Source organism: Heteronotia binoei, chromosome 16 (genome assembly GCF_032191835.1).
Source record: "Heteronotia binoei isolate CCM8104 ecotype False Entrance Well chromosome 16, APGP_CSIRO_Hbin_v1, whole genome shotgun sequence".
Taxonomy (NCBI): domain Eukaryota; kingdom Metazoa; phylum Chordata; class Lepidosauria; order Squamata; family Gekkonidae; genus Heteronotia; species Heteronotia binoei.
In genome coordinates, this window is record NC_083238.1 from 22,609,152 (window position 1) to 22,630,044 (window position 20,893).

Consider the following 20,893-nt stretch of genomic DNA (forward strand, 5'->3'; position numbering starts at 1 on the left):
TGGGGAGCTGTTTTTTGAGGTAGAGGCACCGATGTTTAGTATAGTATCTAGTGCCTCTCCCCAAAGTACCCCCCAAGTTTCAAAATGATTGGACCAGGGGGTCCAATTCTATGAGCCCCAAAAGAAGGTGCCCCTATCCTTCATTATTTCCTATGGAAGGAAGAGATTTTAAAAGGTGTGCTGTCCCTTTAAATGTGATGGCCATAACTCCCTTGGAGTTCAGTTATGCTTGTCACACCCTTGTTCCTGGCTCCGCCCCAATGTCTCCTGGCTCCACCCCCCAAAGTCTCCTGGCTCCACCCCCCAAAGTCTCCTGGCTCCACCCCCAAAGTCCCCAAATATTTCTTGAATTGGACTTGGCAACGCTAGATTGGGTTAGCCTTCGAATGTAATTTGCTATGTTTGTGGTCTTGATTGTATATCCCATGTTGGAATGGTCTTACAAGGAATCAGAAGTATTTATTTTCTTTCTTAGGGAATTCAGACAACACATTACTGTATTTCTCCCTTTCTGTTAGTAAAAGCCAGGTGTGTTTTTGGATCACACTTATCTGGCAGCATCGCTTTGATCCAAATTGAGCCACCTGCAGTGGTGTTTAAAGGCTGAATTACACCCACCAAACATGTAGCTTGGCCCTCAGTTCTGGAAAAACAAGTTTGGTAAGGATAGGGCTTCGTCAGAGTATTTTGCTTATCTACCTTTCAGTTCCTGAACTGGTAGGAAAGAAATTTATCTCCCTCCCTCCCCCCTCCCAATCTCACCAACTGTATGTAGGGACAAATCTTCTATTCACTTTTTGAAGATGTTTCTTGGCAGTCATACAAAAAATGAAGTTATTCTCACCAGTGAGAGAACTTAGCAGGTCTTTAGGGTTGCCAAGTCCAATTAAAGAAAAATCTGGGGACTTTGGGGGTGGAGCCAGGAGACTTTGGGGGTGGAGCCAGGAGACATTGGGGGTGGAGCCAAGAACAAGGATGTGACAAGCATAATTGAACTCCAAGGGAGTTCTTGCCATCACATTTAAAGGGACAGCACACCTTTTAAAATGCCTTTCTTCCATAGGAAATAATTAAGGATAGGGGCACCCTATTTTGGGGCTCATAGAATTGGACCCTCTGGTCCAATCGTTTTGAAACTTGGGGGGTATTTTGGGGACAGGCACTAGATGCTATACTAAAAATTTGGTGCCTCTACCTCAAAAAATAGCCCCCCCCCAGAGTTCCCAATACCCACGGATCAATTTCCTATTATTCCCTATGGGAATCGTTCTCCATAGGGAATAATAGAGTGCCTAGTAGACATTTCCCTCCCCCCCACGCTTTCTAAAGGGGGGGAGGGCCTCCAAACTAGGGAATCCCCTGCCCCCTCCCTCTCACACACACACACACTTACCAGATCTTCCTCCGGACAACTCTACTTCCTGTGAAAACGAAAGCAAAGAAAGAGAGGGGCTGTTCACAGAAGCCCTTTCTGCTTCCTGCTTCCTGCCCAGCCTTAAAGGGGCAGACATTTTGCAAACGGCTCAGGAGCTCTACAACATGAAGCCTAAAGGTATGTTCTCCCCCCCCTCCACCCCCGCTTCCAGAGTTTTGAAGAGCGGGAGATGAGGCTGCGAACCCAGAAGTCTCCCGCCAGAGCGGGAGGTTTGGGAAGCCTACAGGTCTTTCAGATTCCTCATGTCTATTCTGTGGGGCACACTCCCAAGAAAGTATTTTTAGGAGGCCATTATTAGGATTGTTAGACTAGTGCTATTAAATACTGGGTTCGATATGCAGACTGATGCTAGCATGGCCGGTACATGGGAGTAGGCCAAGGAGGCGGCTGCCTAGGGCACCACCTGGCCTAGGGGGAGCCACCAGGTGCCCCATCTCCTCACATGCACTGTATGTGCTCCTTGGAGCCTGCCTTCCACAGTGGAAAGCAGACTCCATGGAGCGCAGACACTGCCTGGCTGGTTTTGCGTTCCCTGGGTCTGTTTGGTGTAATGGTTAAGTGTGCAGACTCTTATCTGGGAGAACCGGGTTTGATTCCCCACTCCTCCACTTGCACCTGCTGGGATAGCCTTGGGTCAGCCATAGCTCTGGCAGAGGCTGTCCTTGAAAGGGCAGCTGCTGTGAGAGCCCTCTCAGCCCCACCCACCTCACAGGGTGTCTGTTGTGGGGGAGGAAGGTAAAGGAGATTGTGAGCCGCTCTGAGACTCTTCGGAGTGGAGGGTGGGATATAAATCCAATATCGTCTTCTTCTTCTTCTTCTTCAAAAGCAGATGACACTTTCACTGTACAGTCCTCGGATTCCAGCAGGGGTAAATTAACCAACTGTAAAAGCAGAAGAAGAGTCAATTGCAGTTTCTAAAAACTGGCTTCCGTTGAAGTTGTATGCTGCCACTCATCCTTCCTATTCTGCTTTAACAGAACCATGGGGTGGGAGCTATAGCTCAGTGGTAGAGCATCTTTCTCACATGCACAAGGTCTTGTTACTGGCATCTCCAACTAAAAAGATGAAGTAAAAATGGTCATGTGAAGGTCTTGTCCCTGGCACCCCCAGCTAAAAGGATCAAGTAGTATTCTCACAATTTTATTGCTTACTCTCTAAATTTTTTTAAAAAACCTGTAAATTAAAAATGTAAATTGTTTCAAGTTTCTTCATTTCTCCTACATTTCTCTGTGGTTTTTTTTGTTTTTTTTGGGGGGGGGCACTAGTGGACAGCTCGCTTAGGGCACCAAAAACCCTAGCACTGACCCTGGGTGGTAGTCATAGTGATCAGCTTATTTTATTAAGTGATTTCAGCAAGAACATACATGCATTGCTCAGGTTTCAGTCTGATTATATACACCAAAACTCCACCCGCTCCCAAAACTATTGGAGGGTTAGAACTTCCCTCCTGCTCCCTATTGACTGCAACTGCAAGTCCAATCAGTCCAACTCCAAGCTCCACAGGGCTGTTGCAGTAACATTGATAACAAACCCCAGACATAGCAAGTCCCTTTCATTTTTCTGACTCTAGGAAGCCTTTCCACACTGATGAAGAGTTGAGTGTCTACTGTGGTATTTCTCTGTTGCAGAATATTTCTCTGTTGCAGAATCTAGCACATTTCCTATAGTGCACAGTCACTTCACACAAAACACTGACTAGATGCTTCACTGTAAGAACTGAGACTTTTTTTAGAACAAACCCAAGGAAGTAAACGGTCTCTCCAGCACAACTTGCCAGCCTTGGCCTATCTTCTCACTGAAGAACCAGCGTACAGCTTCAGAAGGACACCAGAGCTCCAGGGAAAAATGCAGTAAGTTGGCAAAACTTCAATGTGAAGGCCATAAGAGAGTGGGGAGACTGGTATTTAGATCTCCACGCCCCCAGGGAAGGGGGCAAGACACTGGAACATAGATGCTTTAGTATTTCCCTAATAAATCTCTCCCTGCCTTTCTGCAGCGACTGTTAGCCCTGATAAGGGGAAGAAAAAGAAAAGAAAAGTTGTCAATCTTCCTTTTCTCTGAAGGGTCTGAGTTCTATCTGGCATTTGATGTGGGTGGAGTTAACACCTTTCCAAGCCCCTGGGCTACAGCCCTATCTAAATAATCTGTTTTGCTGCTTTTAAATAAAGGCCAGAACACATATGACACAGCCACAGTGACTTAGCCATATTGTAGCTGGGAACTCTGTTTTAAAGCATCACAGGAACCCAATTCAGACTGAGACTGTGGTGGTGGAGGAGGAGGTGTTCCTGCCTTCCCACCCACGCTGTTTTCCCAAGATGAAGAGAGCGGGAGTGGGAGAGCTTATTTGTAATAAGGCTGCCAGCCCATGGCAGGCTTCCAGTAGTTTGGCCTTAAAATTCAAGTCTTTGAATGGACCTCTTATTTCTCATATAACTGTACCCTCAATTGACATGACAGTGTTGATTATTAACTACATACTAATTCCAAATATATAACTACATAGGGCTTTTCTCAGTGAAACAATCCAGACTCTTTTTTGAGTGCGAATGAATAGACATCTATTGTCTACAAAAAGAAAGCTATTTCCATCTCTCCTCAGATACCCCGGCCTAGACTTCACCTCTCTCTGGGTATATTCTCTTTATATTTTTATAGTAGCAGCTGTAAAGCCAGGTGGGTGCATTTGCGAACAATTTATGGAGGGGGTCTCCCCCCCCCAAAAAAATCTCCCACTGGCTGTTTTGAATATAAATGAGGCTCTCTCTCTGGAGGAAAAACATGTGTATCACAAATTAAAAAGTTTAGTCAAGGAAAAGTAATTTGTACTGTCAAAAATCCTGGGTAGTGCTGATCCGTGAAACAAAGAAATCCCCAAACAACAGTAGTGTAGTATCTCTTTAGGAATCTTGTAGATCAAATGCGTACATGTATACCTGGTAGATATTATGACATTATCAATTTGATGTAATTAATATTTGGACAGAGTACTTTCTTAATTCAGCTGCCAATTATATATATATGTGTGTGTGTGTACATATACTTTTATTGAACTTAATAAACATACAAATAAAGCAATCAATGACTGTATCTGCAATCATTCTTTGTGTATAAGCATAGCATACCAGCAGAAAAATATATATATATAAACACAACACACAAAACAAATACATCGTATACATTGAAGAAGAAGAATACATTGAAGAAGAAGAAGATATTGGATTTATATCCCGCCCTCCACTCTGAAGAGTCTCAGAGCGGCTCACAATCTCCTTTACCTTCCTCCCCCACAACAGACACCCTGTGAGGTGGGTGGGGCTGGAGAGGGCTCTCACAGCAGCTGCCCTTTCAAGGACAACCTCTGCCGAGCTCTGGCTGACCCAAGGCCATTCCAGCAGGTGCAGGTGGAGCAGTGGGGAATCAAACCAGGTTCTCCCAGATAAGAGTCCGCACACTTAACCACTACACCAAACTGGCTCTCCAGTATATATTTGTTTTGTTGTTTTGTATTTTGTGTTTATATATATATATTTTTCTGCTGCTATGCTATGCTTATACACAAAGAATGATTGCAGATGCAGTCATTGATTGCTTTATTTGTATGTTTATTAAGTTCAATACAAATATATGAAAGCAAAAAAAAGAAAAAAAAAGAATCTTCCAAAATATTTTGGATCTTGAGTATGGATCACCTTAATGGATATTAAGTAAGTACGATGAACAAATATGCTGAAATGAGTTCTGGCTTGTGCAATTTTACTTTATTTGCGTATTTACTTTTCACGCACGCCTTTCTTGCTAAAACGCAAGGCGTATGACAACATTTAAAAAAAAAAAAAACCACCCCAAGCGCGCCGTAACAGTAGGTGACGCGCGTCCTTCGTCAGAGCAAAGAGGGCAGGGTCGGCGGGTAGGAGGAGCGCTTGCGGTTCGCCTTCGCCTCTTCCGCTTTCCCGGCAGCCTCCGAGCGAGAGTTCGTCCCTCCCCCCCCTCCCCCGGTCGACGTTGCAAGCCAAGACAAGGTTCGGGCGAAGCGGTGTCGTTTCCTCTCGCGAGAAGCGGTTGAAGCGGTGACGAACGAGGGCCGCGGGCTCCGTTGCGATTGGCGGGCGGTTCTGGGGTGGCTCCCTCTTTCCCGCCCCTCCCTAGAGCGGCCGCCATTGTCAGCTCAGGCAGCGAGCGATCAGCTGGAGGAGGAGGAGGAGGAGGACAAGAAGGCGGCGGCAACCGAAACGGGGAGCGAGGAGAGCAAGCAGGTTATGCCTTGCGGGGTGTGGGGAGGGAGGAAAGATAGGTGAGGGGCCACGGCGCGGGGTGGGGTGGGGGAGGTGAGCTGTGACAAATGTGCCTCTTTTGGGGCTGCTGAAGTCTCCATTTTGTCTCCTCCAGATTTGGGCCTCCCCCCATTTTCTCTCTCCCCCCCCCCCCTTCCCTTTACAAGGTTCTGAGGTCCAGACTGGGCTGTGCCAATCTCCCTAGGTGGTTATTATGTTCCTTGTTTTATCACCACAGTAGTAGTTTTAACTTTTATTGCCTGTCCCATTTACTGTGATCCCCTTTTTCCTGTTTCAAATCTCCCTAGCTCGGCAGTTTGGAGCGGCATATATTATAAGAACATAAGAGAAGCCATGTTGGATCAGGCCCATCCAGTCCAACACTCTGTGTCACACGGTGGCCTATATATATATATATATATATATATATATATATATATATATATATATATATATATATATATATATATATATATATATATATAAAATAAATTATACACACACACACACACACATATATATACACACTGTGGCTAATAGCCTCTGATGGACCTCTGCTCCATATTTTTATCTAACCCCCTCTTGAAGCTGGCTATGCTTGTAGCCGCCGCCACCCTCCTGTGGCAGTGAATGCCACACGTTAATCCCACGCCCTTATTTGCTCAGTTGTTTTCCCCCACTGGTTGGCTGGCAGCGGCACCCGTTTGGCTCGGTGCTAGCCCTTGTGGGGATAGGTGAGAAATCTTGGCTGTGAGCATACACGCTAAATGTTTCCGGCCGGATTTTGCAAGTTCACACAGTAAAATCCAGTTGCAAAGCGGATTGAAAGTGCATTATTTAGTTTGTGTGACTGCAGCCCTTGTCACTCATCCAGAAAGAAAATTTGAGCCACGTTTTTCTCCCGTCCCGGCCTGGTTGTCTCCAGGACACCATGTACTTGTGTTATTTGGAAGATTTGGATTGTAACGCTCTGCCGGACTTTTTTTCTTCAAGGGACTGTACATTCCTGCTTTCCACCTGTTAAGTGGATTAAACTGAGGGATGGTGATCGGCCCATGCTTGCTCTGCACAGTTTGCTAGAGTCTGAACTTGAACCCAGGTCTCGTCCAAATCCTGGTTTTCATGAGCGTTAGCCCCATTCTATCCTTATATCAGTCTCACTGAATTATTGTAATTTGCAGATGCTTTCCCTATTACATTCATGACAGGCTTTGCCTTGCAAAATGTTAGTAGGATTAACCACATTCTAGTGTCTCAACAGCCCTATAAAGTAGGCTAGGATTGTAACTGATGAATTGTAACACTAGAGGTGGGAAATCAGCTTTCCCTTGTGCTTGCACTATTCTGGCAAGATAGGTGACTGACTGCATGGTTCTGATTTTTCTTGTCATAAACGTGGTGCAAAACAAAAAGCATCCTTGGGCAGGGTCTTAGTTACTCTCAGCATCCCACAATTAAGAAGGGTACATCCATCTGCCCATCAGTCTCCCATTTTGATATATTTGTTTTCCTTCACTATGTTTTCCTCTGGAATTAAATCCAAACAAATGGTAACCATGTAAACTAAGCTTGTTATTCGTGTTTGGTCTTAGAGTCTGTTAAACATCTACAGTAGGTTATATGCTAATTTGCTGCTAACCCTCTACCTATACAGATGGGCTTATACCTTGAACAAAACTTTGTTGATGTTAGTGCCACTGGACTCCAACTTTGTCTAGAAAGCATCCTTGTTTATTAGGGTTTGTAGAATCTTTCGGGATAAAGTGCCGTGTTCTACTAGAGAAAGTTTTCCTTCCAGACGTTTCGTTCTCAGCTGTGGAGAACATCCTCAGTGGCATTGCAGCCGGAGCAGGCGCTCTGACCTTCTTGGCTGCTGTGTATTGAAATTCACATGCATTGAGATGCATTGAGATTCACAATGCACAGCAGCCAAGAAGGTCTGAGCGCCTGCTCCGGCTGCAACGCCACTGAGGATGTTCTCCGCAGCTGCGAACGAAACATCTGGAAGGAAAACTTTCTCCAGTAGAACACGGCACTTGATCCCGAAAGATTCTACAAACCCTAATGATGTTACCAGCCGTGAAAAACTGAAATCTTTGATAACATCCTTGTTTAGCTTTTCCCTAATTTTTGTTTTATCCCAGTTTTCCTCCAAGGAGATCAAAGCAGTGGGTGCAATCTTCTCCCCCCCAAAACATTTTCTCTTTAAAGTAACCCTGTGAAGTGAGGCTGACTGAAAGTGACTAGCCAGTGTGTTTCATAATTGGATACATATTTGAACCTAGGTCTTCCCCGGCCCAAGTCCAGTACTAACCACTATTGGGTCTCAGTTTCCATTTTCTCTTGTCATATCGTTGGCCCGATTGTTCTTCTAGAAGAGGGTAAGCGAACTTTTCATCAGCCTCAGTTCACATGCGAGTCTTGATGCTGCATGATAGATATAGATGTGTAAACTTGTTTTATATTTAGAGCAGCTGTCTCGCTAACACAGCAGTGATACCTTCTCCCGTTGGAACATTTTGGCTTGCTTTGAGAAAGGGAGCCTGAGGGTATTCTCTCTTTTTTCGACTCCACCCAGAATTAAGGCTTGGAGTAGCTTTCTTCCTGCCCAGAGATGGACCAGCCTTCTGTTTGCTAGTGAATAACCAATCGTTGGGAAAGTAATTTTGTTTTCAATGAATGCTTTTTATTACTTGAAATAATGCTTGTGGTGAGAAATATATTAGAATGAGGACGATGAATCATATTGCCTTAAATAGAATTCATGTCGATTCACCAAAGATAATGGCGACACCAAAGTGCTGCCATTATCTTGAGTTTAGCAAAATTAGTGCCCAGCTACATAGTTTCTTGGTGGCAAGGCTGTTAGAAATGCTGTGATTTGGCTGCTATGAGGTGGCCCTGGGCTTAGCAGCTTCTCCAAGACTGTTGCCCATTAGTTGACTGAAGAAGGATGAGGTGCAAAGCTGCCCTTTTAGGAGAAAGCAGCTGACGTATGTTTTGCTTGTAGGAGCAGCATTGCTCAATCACATGTTGCAATAGATCTCCCTTGCACAGGGCAACTAGGTCTGAATCCTTGTTCAGTTGCAACAGCATAATTGAAAGTGCTACAAGTTGAGGAAGTTATTCAATAGCACAGTCTCTTTACGGTAAGTCGGTCTCTACTTTTTAGAATACGGTCCTGTGGAAGCCAAAGTCTGAAGCTTTCTTTCAATGAGGGGGGGGGGCTCTTTCTCCATTAGGAGAGCCAGTTTGGTGTAGTGGTTAAGTGTGTGGACTCTTATCTGGGAGAAACGGGTTTGATTCCCAACTCCTCCACTTGCACCTACTAGCATGGCCTTGGGTCAGCCGTAGCTCTGGCAGAGGTTGTCCTTGAAAGGGGCAGCTGCTGTGAGAGCCCTCTCCAGCCCCACCCACCTCACAGGGTGTCTGTTGTGGGGGAGGAAGGTAAAGGAGATTGTGAGCCGCTCTGAGACTCTTCGGAGTGGAGGGCGGGATATAAATCCAATATCTTCTTCACTCGAATTGGAGGAAGGCTCGTTAGGCTGGAGAAAGCTCTTTTAGCCTGAAGATGGATTCACACCAAAGTATTTGCAGTTTTATTTTTACTGTCTGTTCAACTGGGCATGTTGACTTGCTTAAATTCACCTCCCCCCACCCCATCCATGCATAGAGTGAGAGCCAAGGTAGGATGTTGCTGGCACTAAATAAAATAGTTATATCCCATCCTTATGGCAGTTAATGATAAAACTGAACAAAATCTACAATTTAACCATTTTAAATGGAGACATTTGCCCCTTGCTTCTTCCCCAGTAGGCCTTATTACTAAGTTACCTGTCAACTGGTGTAAGAAACATCACAGTTTTCAGAATTCCTCAGTCTACTAGCCATCTATACAAGCATTCTGGAATAGCGTGTTGACCCTCAGTTTCTAGAAGGGTAAAGAGAAAGGGATTGGATATATGCTCGTGATAACTTGGGGGGGGGGTGAGACACAGATTTTTGGTTGAAGCCAGCTAGACTACCCCTGATAAAGGGATGGTCAAAAGAGGTTTTTTGGCTTATTGCAAAGGTTTATACCATGACAGTTGGGCCTTCATACACGGGGCCATCTTTGTGGTGGACTTTGAAGGTAGTAACCAGCACCTTGAGTTGAGCTTGGAACCAAAGTGGAAGCCTAGTGCAATTAACCCGCTGGTTGGTGGTAGCCTTAAGTTGCCCTACACAGAAACCAGATGAGCAGCTGGGTTTTATACCAGCTGAAACTTCTGAGTTGTCTCAGAGGGCAGGCTCGCGTAAAGCACATTATAGTAATCCAGCCCAGAGGCTACAGTAGTGTGGATCACCTGAATGTATAATTTTTATTCAAATGCAGCTTTTAAAAAGTAGTTATTAATACAACCTGTACTTATTTTTTCAGTGAGCAGCTGTGGGTCAGGAAGCATCTTTAGGCTCTTTACGTACTTGGATAAAGATAGTTTCAGGCCATCTAAAACAGGTAGGTTGGCCCTCTAGAGAACATCACCTGTACCAACTGACGTACAATCTGGATTCAGCTTGGTTTAAAATATAGTCTGTTTCTCTTCCAATCATGGTCATTCTGATGGGTCCAAGTAGGAAGTGGCAGTCCCTGGTCTGCCTGTAGTGTCCTTGCAATTTCCTGTGCCCATATTATATGAATTTGGCAGCAACCCAACTCTCATTCATAGGGCTGCAGGGTCTAGTTTGGTCTTTATATGTGATTTATTCAGTATTTCAGACTGTACGGAGAAGGGAGATGAAAACCTACTGTTGGCGAATTTGATACGATTTTGGCAGTGCTGATTTGCTGAGACCCAGTGTTCAGCTGCAGCATGTAGTTACATCTCTGCTGAAAGAGAGAGAACAGTTTACCTTAGTCCCAAATTTTGTACTGTATTTATTGAAATGCAGGGCTCGTTTTTTCCCGTGTGTGCTATTTCAAACATGAGAGGGTCGTCTTACACTCACTTACAAGGTACAGTTAGGTCTGTAATTTTAAAAAGCGTATAATTTTTAAAGGAAGATTTTCTTCATTCAGTATCCCCTTCCTTTTGAGTAAACACTGTATCTCTCCCCCTCCCCTCCCCTCCAATACAATATACCAGGGGTCCTCAACCTTTTTAAATAGGGGGCCAGTTCACTGTCCCTCAGACTGTTGGAGGGCCGGACTGCCGTTACTGTACAAGGCCGCGGGCCGTCAGTTCTCCGTCTTCTGCATCTCTCTCCCTTCCCCACACCACACACCCTGGCCTGGGAACTCACCTCACCTCGGTATCACCTCACACTCTGTCTCCGCCGCCTCAGCCCAGTGCTGGAAGTGTGCGTTGCTAACACAAGTTTAGGTCGAACGTCACTTCCGGTCTGATTTTGCCATAGCCCGGCGGGCCGCATAAACGTCCTCAGCGGGTCGCATCTGGCCCACGGGCCGTAGGTTGAGGACCCCTGCAATATACGGTATGTAGCTCTAGCTTCCTCAAAGCAGTAGACAGCCATGCAGAGAAGGCTTTACTGTTTGGCTGCTTTCTCATGTATTCATAAAGTGAAGGGAGTGCCATTTATAAAACGCTGTGTAAGAACTTCAACATTGTGTATGCGCTCATAACTGAGATTACTTTTAACTTAGTTAAGTCACTGTTAAGCTCTAAGGCCACACTCAGAGGTTGACATTTCCTCTACGGTGATTCAGCCAAGTGAATCAGCTCGTGTTGGAATCCTGTTGGATGACAGCAGCAAAGAATCTGTGCTTGATCAAACAAATGTGAAGGCGGGGATGATCTGGTGCGCGTGAACTTTCAGGAAGCATTTAACAAAGGTTCCTAAGGGAACTTGACCAATCATGGGATAAGAGGGCTGATGGATAATAGGTGTCAAAACAGGAAACTGAGCACTGAAATAAATGCATTTTTAGTTATTTAGATATTTATACCCTGATTTCTTCCCCAGTGAGGACTGAAAGCACCTTCCAGTGTTCTTGCTGTCTTCATTTTAGGCTGAGAGAAGCAATGTGTGACTGACCCAAAGTCACCCAGTGAGCTTCCACTACATAGTAGGGGTTCAAACCTGGTCTCCCTAGTTCTAACTGTAACCACTACACCAAGGAATTCCTCAGATCTTTAATAGGTTTCATGGCCATCTAACTTCATCATATATGATTTGGGGGGAAACAAGTGGTGAGCGGTCAAGGTTGCTGAAGGCACTCAGTTTCTGGGATAGTGTGACATTTAAAAAAAAAATCTCTCTAAGCTAGGTAAATGGATAACAAACTGACACAAACTTTAATGTACGTGCGAAAGTGATACACAGTAGAACATAATGTTTTAACTGTATGAATATACTTGTGGTTGTGACTTGGCAGGAAAAGGGTCTTCGAATTGTGCCGGGGAGCTTGCTGGCTTCAGTGCGGAGGTAATTAAAAAGGAAAACTTGCTAGTGGGAGCCAGTAGGAAAGGAAACGGAAAATAAAACAGTGGTGTCATCATGCCACTGTAAATATTTGAAGCCACATTCACAGAATTCTCATTATTCCGTCTTAAAAAATGCTGTTGGAGACCTTAAAAAGCTAGAGGTTTGAGCACTTAATTTTGAGGGCTTCTTGGCTTATAGGGTGGGGAATAAACATCGATGGAAATACAGTTTAAAAAAAAACTAAATGGTGGACGGAGAACTCATTTTGACAATATTAGAACTGAGATTGGTTTGATGAGGACAAGTTATGCATGCAGTACTTAATTGGAGTTATTCTCCATACAGTAGGGAAGGCTTAAAAGCAATGGGGCAACTTTCACAGGGCAGGCCTGCTTGCAGATACTAGAAATGGTGGTGGTGGTGGGGAAATGGAATCTCCATATAGGAAAATACTATATGTACTTCTCTACGTATCGATGCTTGCAACAGGCTACAGTGGGAGAAAATCTTGGCACATTTACCTTGATTTTTTTTTTTTTTAGTTTCTTGTTTTCAGGCATGAGTCAGTTTGTGATCTAAATGGTCTGTTAAACAGTTGTATTTGTTTAGTTTTAATGCAAACGGTAATACACATTGCAAAGCAAGGGTTGTAGTTGTTTTTAAAAGGCACTTAAAATAGACTTGGAAAACTAGTTCAGTCCTTGCAGTCCTCTGCTACTAACCTTGGCGTAGAGAGAGATGATGTGATATATTTTTGAAGTAGGCCAGGCAGTGTTGTAGTGTAGAAGATATCCTTGGCAGGGGGAGAAACAGCAAATGAGTCAAATGACATGGAAGCTTTTAGAGGAGCTCCGAAGGGAGCAATAATGTGATATCTTAGTTCGAAGGTAACATAGGAAACCAGTTTCGAACTGCAGCTGAAATAAATATTATATTTATAGAAGCTTTCAGACAGGAAAACAAACAAACTTAAGAACAGTTAATGAATGAACTCCAACTTAAACAAAGACTACAGTTGCTATTTTCAGTTGGAAACTTTGAGCACATTGCTAAATGTTAAAAAGTGTTTCTCTGGTATGGCATCGTTTTGCTCTATTACCTGATCTTAATTTCTCCCTCATCTGGATTCCTGTCTTGGGTGGGGTGGAGAATGACCAGTCCCTACGTTTTGATTCTGAGTTAGGCTGTTGATGTTTTGCACAAAAACTTCCCTTGTGGAAATTGTGTTACATTCACTGGCACAGTTTTTTTTGCTTCAAACATGTATGTATGCTATGCTTAACTTTCCCCTGTGAAGGTTATCTAGGTGTGGATTCTTCCTGTCTAGTTCTGCCAAGAATGAGGAAGGTCCTGGGGCTAGAAACAGGAAGGAACTGGTTTGACATCAGGTTGAATATGTTCAAACCAGAAAGGTTTGCATGGTGAAATTTTCCTCATGTATATATATGTATGTGGTGAAATTTTCCTCATGTATATATATGTATATATATGTGTGGAACTTGCGTGCACACATCCATCTATAACGGTAGCACCATCATTGGCGACTCTTGAAGTGGTGGGGCAGGGGTGAACGAACTCGCTTAACGTAAGAGCCACATAGAATAAATGCCAGTTGTCTGAGAGCCGCGAGGCATGGGCATCAGATGTTTGAGAGCAGGGTAGAAGGAAAGAAAATAGATGGGGGAGGGAGGGAGAGGTGGAAAGAAAGCAACTTTAACTTTGAATGCCTTCTTCAAGCCAGCTGACTTCAAGAGCCAGACTATATGTGAGAAAGAGCCACATGTAGCTGCCAAGCCACAGTTTGGCCACCCCTGTTCTGGGGAAAGTTACTGAGAGTAGGCAATCCAGGAGGCAAATCCTTATTCTTAAAAACCCGGAAGAAGCAGGTTCTGCCTGAAATGTTGATGGCTGGGGTCTGATTTGATCATGGTGCTGGCTGTGTGAGAATTTACCTGCACAGTGTTGCGTTTACAAGTCATATGCTTTGCTAACTCATTTCCAACCGGATTGCCTAGTCTGCATGAGCAGTAGCAGTCCCGGAGTCTGTAACATAGGTGGGCATTACCCTGATGCGCTGGCATTGCCTATATAGTGGTCGAGAGCCCAGTTTAAATGAAATGCCAGACTTGGGGTAACGTCACATGGAAGTGAAGTTCTTCCTTCACGGCACTGCATTTAAATCAGGCCTGTGCAATAGTTGGCTGCATTAAGAAGATGGCATTTTAACTGAGAAGACAGTTTTGGAACTTGTGTGCACACGTTTTTTTGAGTTGAGTGCCAGACTAAATTACTGCTCTGTGTTCCTTTTTAAAAGTGGCCTTGCAGTTGGCTGCGCTTTGCAAACAAGAGTATCGGGCATCTAGGCCGCATCCTTTACGAACAGGAGAAATTGCTTTATAAACCAGAATTTCAAGAATTCTTCTGTTTGAGAGTTCTGAGTGGGAAGACAGTATTCTGAATTTGAGAGGAGTCATAATACTGTGGTACCAATTTACTAAACTGCTTGATTGTTTAAAGCCAGCTGGGATAATGAATGCAGCCATTCATTATGTTATCAGAACAATTCCTGTATGAGTGATTCAGGCCGGTGTTAGTTTTTTATTGTGGCTGGGTGTCAGGCTTTGTCACGGAATGTATGTTGAGGAGTAATATCCTCAAGCGTCCACGGCTGTTGCAGTGTTCCCTGTAAGCTGAGTTCATGTGAGCTAGCTCACAGGATTTTTTTGGCTCATACACTTTTGTCTTAGCTGAGCCTGCTCAGGAAGGATGCCCCCTGAGCACACTAATTTATGCAGTAGCTAACAACTTTAATGCAGTAGCTCACCAAGCAGAATTTTTGCTCACAATGCCCCACAGCTTAGAGGGAACATTGGGCTGTTGGCAACCTAGAGTCTGTGCTCACATTACATTTCTTAATACCTCTTAATGTGTTAACAGACATGGATCTAGAGATGTATTGTGAACAGCCATCTTTGATACACAGTTGTACATTTCTCCTTTCTCCCTTTCATGCCCTCACACAGTGCTGCGTATTATTTAAAAGGTGGCTGATAATGTTGTACCTGGATCCTTTTACTTGCATTGCTGTGTGACAACTACAAGAAGTGCTTAGCGTGTTGAATCCATGGTTTGTGCGAAGTTCACTGTTGAAACTATGTATGAATAATAAACCTGAACTTTCATTGTTTAGTAAAGACGAGCATTGTGCACCTTGTCATCTGACTGGGAAACTGTAATATTTGTTTCACAGTGCTCAGAGAATGGAATCGAAGCCTTCCAGAATTCCACGGAGGGTGCCCACGCAGCCATTGAACTCTCGAAGCGCTAGGACAGGGGCTGGAAGTGGAGGAACCAGCTTTACTGACTCCTATCGTACAAGGGATTCTTCGCTGAGACTGGAACCTGCATGCCAGGTAAACAGCATTTGGCAGTGGCACTTAACTGTACGGCTTGTCTGTATTTGATGGCTCAATGTTGTTGACATAAAGGAACATGTTCCTCCCATAAGGTTCTCCCTTTTTAAGTTAATTAGGAATTGGCTGAACTATAGTTCCTTTGTATAATGTTTTCTTCCCCCCATATTGAGTAGAATTTATATCAGTTGCATCTAGAGCTTTCCTAGATCACTGAAAAATAAATCCACTGGGGTTTTTCTATGGGGGAGCAACAGTCAAGTTATTAAGGAACTCCACTGACCAAAGATTTTCACTGACACTTAGCAATAGGGAATTGGAATAACTGTTTTCCTTGGTTAAGTTCTCTAGCTCTGTTAGTTTGGAACAGCTTGTATTGAAAGACCCTGAAGGTGTGAATGCTTGCGCTCCATCCAAGTGTGCCATTTCCCTCGCTTCTAACCAAGTTAGTTTCACAATGCAAGAAAAAATTAAATAAGGGCATTCGTAGGATTATTCGCATGGGAATAAAGGACATGGCTTTAGTTCATGCTCCAAGCTCCCTGTGCTAGTAATCTGTCTGAAATGTTAGCACCTGGTCATGGCCTTTGTGGAAAACGTGGCATAAGAATACTCTAAAAATTCTTTTGATCTGTGTCAGTGACATGAGGCAGGTTCTTATTTCCAGAGGCAGGTTCTTGAAGTAACTTAATAACAGTCTTCATGCTGTTCTTTTAAGATAAGCAAATTTGCTAGAATGCTGGTAGCACACATGAAATAAAATAATGTATATAGATTCAGTGCAGCTTGTGAAAAGTGGAGTTACCGAATGTTACATTGCCTTTGACTTTGGGAAGTTTACTTAGCACTGTATTCCTAGGCTTATTGGGATAAAGCTCACAGATTTGGGGAGAAGGGGGGCTTCTGTGACACAGAATGGGGAAAAAAGTGTATGAGAGCCGTTTGCTTGTGTTCTTTAGGCAAGCTTGACACCATTGCATATATTGCCCTAAAGTGTCATTTGCATATTAACCTTAGAAAGCACTATATTTTACCATGTTTGTTAGCCTGTTCTGATTTGTATCCTTATGAGATAGTTACATCTTCACTTGCTGATAAGAACTCCACAGAAACTCTAGCAGTTGAGAAAAAACCCCCATTTTAATCCTTTTTGTCTGTTGGGTAACAGATGACTAGTAATAACTCTTCACTGCTCAAGATCTGTGTATCAGAGTTTTTATTAGAAGAAAGGAAGGAAAGATCTAGCCAGGCACATTACATTCACTCTCTTTCCTGGCAGCCCCCTAGTGCAGAATTTCTTTATCACTGCTGCCGTGTGCTGAGTCAGCATTTTCAACAAGATCTCAAGCATAACACAAGCTGTTTGTTGGTCACCCACTGCAAGTTCAGACCCCATCAATGCACTTGGGCTAGCAGGTAGACTTAACCCACTCATCCTGGCAGTCGTGTCCCCAAATATCCTTTTTCTTTGCCCCCATATCAGGACCAAACCGTGTTTCACCATAAGTATCTGGTTGGGATTCAAGCTGTGTTTAGTGCACTGAATACTACTACTGATATAGTATACCAGGAGAGGACTGCCACTCAACACTGCTGAGGAATTACGATCATAGGGATCACCATCAGAAGAAAGAAAGAAAGAAAGATCCCACCTTATTGAAGTTAAATCAGCACTATAAAATGTTTTTAAATTGTGTTTATTGGTTTTAAATTGTAATTATCGATGATTGATTGTTAGGTGCCCTGAGTCCGCTTGCAGAGAGGGCGGATAAAAATTTAAAGTAGTAAATAATAGAATAAATATCGCAGACACAGACACCTTCCTAAGTGAATAATTCCTCTTTAGGCCATTATAGGTTATGAATATAATCTGGAGGAGAAGGCTTATTTGAATTGGGGCCTTGTGTCCTTGGGAGCTTAGTTCACAGCAGCTGCCATCAGATGAGAGGTGGGACATGTGGCCTTGACCTAACTAGTGGCAGATAACTTGGCCCTTAATGATGGGATACAGTTTTCTTTCATGACGGAAAACAAAATGCCATTTTGGGGGCTGATTACATTGGAAGCAGCCGGTACCTTCCTATTCCCCTCATTCCAGGTGGTCCAACTTCCACTGAGAGTGACCACATAGATGATAGAAATCACCTGTGTGCAGGAAACTCACGAAGATAATGTTCCCTTTCCCTTTTCATGGATTTGCTCTTGTTTCTCTCCCATGTGATAGAGATGGGCATTTTTCAAGTAGCGCACATTCTCTAGGTGCTCATATGGCTATTGCAAGTTGCTCACTGGGCTTTTGATAATAAGGTATGCAACCATCTTCCACCCCAAGCACGTTTCCACAGTAAAATTAAGGAACAGGACTCTAATAATAATAATAATAAACTTTTATTTATACCCCGCCCTCCCCGCCTAGGCAGGCTCAGGGCGGCTAACAGGACATGGTAAACCATGATACAGATAAATAACAGATAATATAATTAATAATTTAGACAATAAAACCAATAAAACAGTATGACATTAAAATACAATCGGATGGCGTATAAGATGGCTTGGTATTACTGATCTTATCAGGAGTTCTGTCTTAAAAAGCTAGCTGGAAGAGGGCAGTTTTGCAGGCCCTACGGAACTGGTTAAGTTCTCTAGTTCCTAAAACAGAGAGGTGACATTTTAAAGAACTAATTAACATATTTGTATTAGGGGTATCTGCATGGTCTTTGCATTTTTTCCTTTTTGGCTTTTCTCCAGTCTTTAGTATTTTTTTCTTCTCTGTTGCGTGTCCCCAGAGCCATAAGCTTGAGTGAAGCAAGGCTTTTGAGGCTTAGGCTGTGCAACATAGCTGCTTTAAAGCATTGTCCTGGAAAAATGGGTGGATGTGGCTTTGGTTTCACTTGAAAGAGGCATCAGTGCAATTGTTTACAGAGGTCAGTGTGTCTGTCAGGTGCTGTATTTAGCTTGCCTGCGTTGAAATTTAGCATAATTAAGCCTCTAAAAATAGGAACGCTTCATACAGCTTCCTTTAGCCTCAATGTTTTGTTGCAGGAGTAATTTATGAAGCAAAAGGTTTGACAGGGATTTGTGGCTATTTTTTTTCTCACCAATTTTTAAAAATATAATTTTGAAATTATAGAAGTAGACATTGGGGCAGTGCATCTAAGTATGTTTTACTGATACTGCCGGCACTCGCACTCTAGCTAGTAACTTCTTGATAACCTGGCTGCAATTTTACATGTATTTACATCAGAGAAACCTTACTGAACTTGTAGAAAAGAGTAGAGTCCAATAGCACCTTAAACTGAAGAAGTGAGCAGTGATTCACAAAAGCTCATCCCCTGCCACAAATGTTGTTCAGGTATTACTGGACTCTTGGTGTTCTCTACTGCTGCATTCAGACTAAAACAGCTACTCATCTTGATCTTACTGGATTTGGGTAGTTAATAAATATCTTGGGTAGGACTGGGCTTGGATGATTGTGTTTCTGGTGCGAAGCATAATTCTTGTTTAAAATTGCTAAGGCATTTTCCTAAAACATTCAGACTGTTTCCCTGTGATGACAGCTGTTTCTCTTTTGGTTAAAAGCACATTGATGTTCTCCAGGCCTCTGGAATTCCCTACTAGCATAAGATTCAACTTGAATGGAAATTTGCCACTGCCTGCTGCAGCACAACTTCCAGACACTAGTTAAAGATTATGACAGCAATTTCTGGATGCTCTGCCGATGAAACATGAAGAAATTGGCCTCCTGTAGCAGTCTGGAAACTTGCTAGTACATTACCACAATCATATTCCCTGACTGAGCAGAGAGATCAGGATTTTGGAGTAATGCCCAGGCTTCTTACCTCCGTGCAGTTCTTGGTGTGATGCATTCACATGCTCAGGGAGTACCGGGTTTTTCTGTGCCCTAACTGATGCCTTCATGGATAGATAATATACCTACAATTGACTCTGTATAAACTGGGGACAATTTAAATTGTGCCAGTTAAGTTTAGCTGAGAATTGGTTAACATGCTAATCAGAAATAGGTTCTGTTAAGCTTAATGAAAATAAATGAGAAAAAAAAATAAGATAAAAGGATTTTATGACAAATATAGACCTTTTAATTTGAAAAAAATCATGAGAAAACTGTGATCGGAAACTAAATCTTAAACTTATTTTAGTTCATTACCCATTTAAGTTACTGATAGGTAAGGCAAAATGACTAGCACAAAGCTAACTACTTAAATCAGTGGTTAGGACTAGGGGTAGGCACGGAAGGCGAAAAAAGTGGTTTGGTTCATGGTTTGTTGGGTTGTCCAAATTGGTGGTTTGGTTCGGTTCGGTTCATTTTTTTTTTCAATTTCCCAAACAATTTATGATTCATTTGGTTTAGGACGGTGTAGAATGGCCCCTGAGTGGACTAGAGATAGCAGACTCTTCAGCAGACTTTCCTCTACCTGCTCTTTAAGTTTGGTGCCAATTGGATTCCAGGAGGCTGAGCTCCAGACCCCCCAAAACAGGTGCCCACAGTAAACTGCTCTCCTAGCAGAGGAAAGAAAGGATTTCACCCCGAGGAAGCTTGGAAAGTGACGAGAAGTGGCAGATCCAGTCTCAGAATCCTCCTGCGCTTCTGTTCAGTTTCCAGTCAAACTGACTAAGGGCTGCAGGGGACTGGGGAAAGCAGAGCTGAAGCCCCACTGGAAACTGAGCAGAAGTGCAGGGACTAGGGAATCATGCCAGTGCCAGGCTCTCTGAAAAAACAAAGCAAACATGAATGAAATGACATATCAAGAAAAAAGGGCGGTTTGTATTCTGGTGCAGCAGGATCAGATGAATCAGTTTGGAATAAACCATGAATTGGCCATTTTTAGCTCAAATTGTGATTCATGGTTCTGTTCATACTCATCTGTAGTTAGGGCAAACTGACCCATTAAGAAACTTGGGTCTCTAGGAGTACAAGACAACAGAATGGAATAATGAAATAACAAGATGCATAGCCAGAAGTAAGAAATTTAAAACTTTTGTAGTTTCAAGCCCATGCAAATTTCAGTTAAAGCCCTTTGAAATTAAGTTGTAGTAATTCTGTGTAAGATTGCACTGTTGGGGTTCTTATCAAGATACGCAGCTGGTTAAGAAAAAAAGGAACAGTGTAATGCCAGGAAAAAGTTTGGTTTTCAAAACTAAATGAAGATTTTAGTTGTTGCTGCATATTCACAGATCAGTTATTTCAGGGCTCTTTTTCTAGCAGGAGTGCCTCTGCATATTAGGTCATGCCCCCTTGATACAGCCAATCCTCCAAGAGTTTAGAGGGCTCTTAGTACAGGGCCTACTGTAAGCTCCAGGAGGATTGGCTACATCAGGGGGGCGTG

At 43.3% G+C, this 20,893-nt stretch overlaps 1 protein-coding gene across 5 annotated transcripts in view; it reads left to right on the forward strand.

The window, feature by feature from the left end:
* MARCHF7 (membrane associated ring-CH-type finger 7) overlaps window positions 1-20,893 on the forward strand; it is a 77,078-nt gene that overhangs the window by 32,019 nt on the left and 24,166 nt on the right. For 4 of the 5 annotated variants that reach the window (XM_060257182.1, XM_060257184.1, XM_060257186.1 and 1 more), the window contains exons 1-2: window positions 5,438-5,691; window positions 15,386-15,548. In XM_060257182.1, coding sequence (XP_060113165.1) covers window positions 15,396-15,548 — 153 coding nt within the window. In that variant the 5' untranslated portion in view covers window positions 5,438-5,691; window positions 15,386-15,395. Of the gene's footprint in view, window positions 1-5,437; window positions 5,692-15,385; window positions 15,549-20,893 lie in introns of those variants that run through there. The other variant, XM_060257183.1, reaches the window with a different exon arrangement.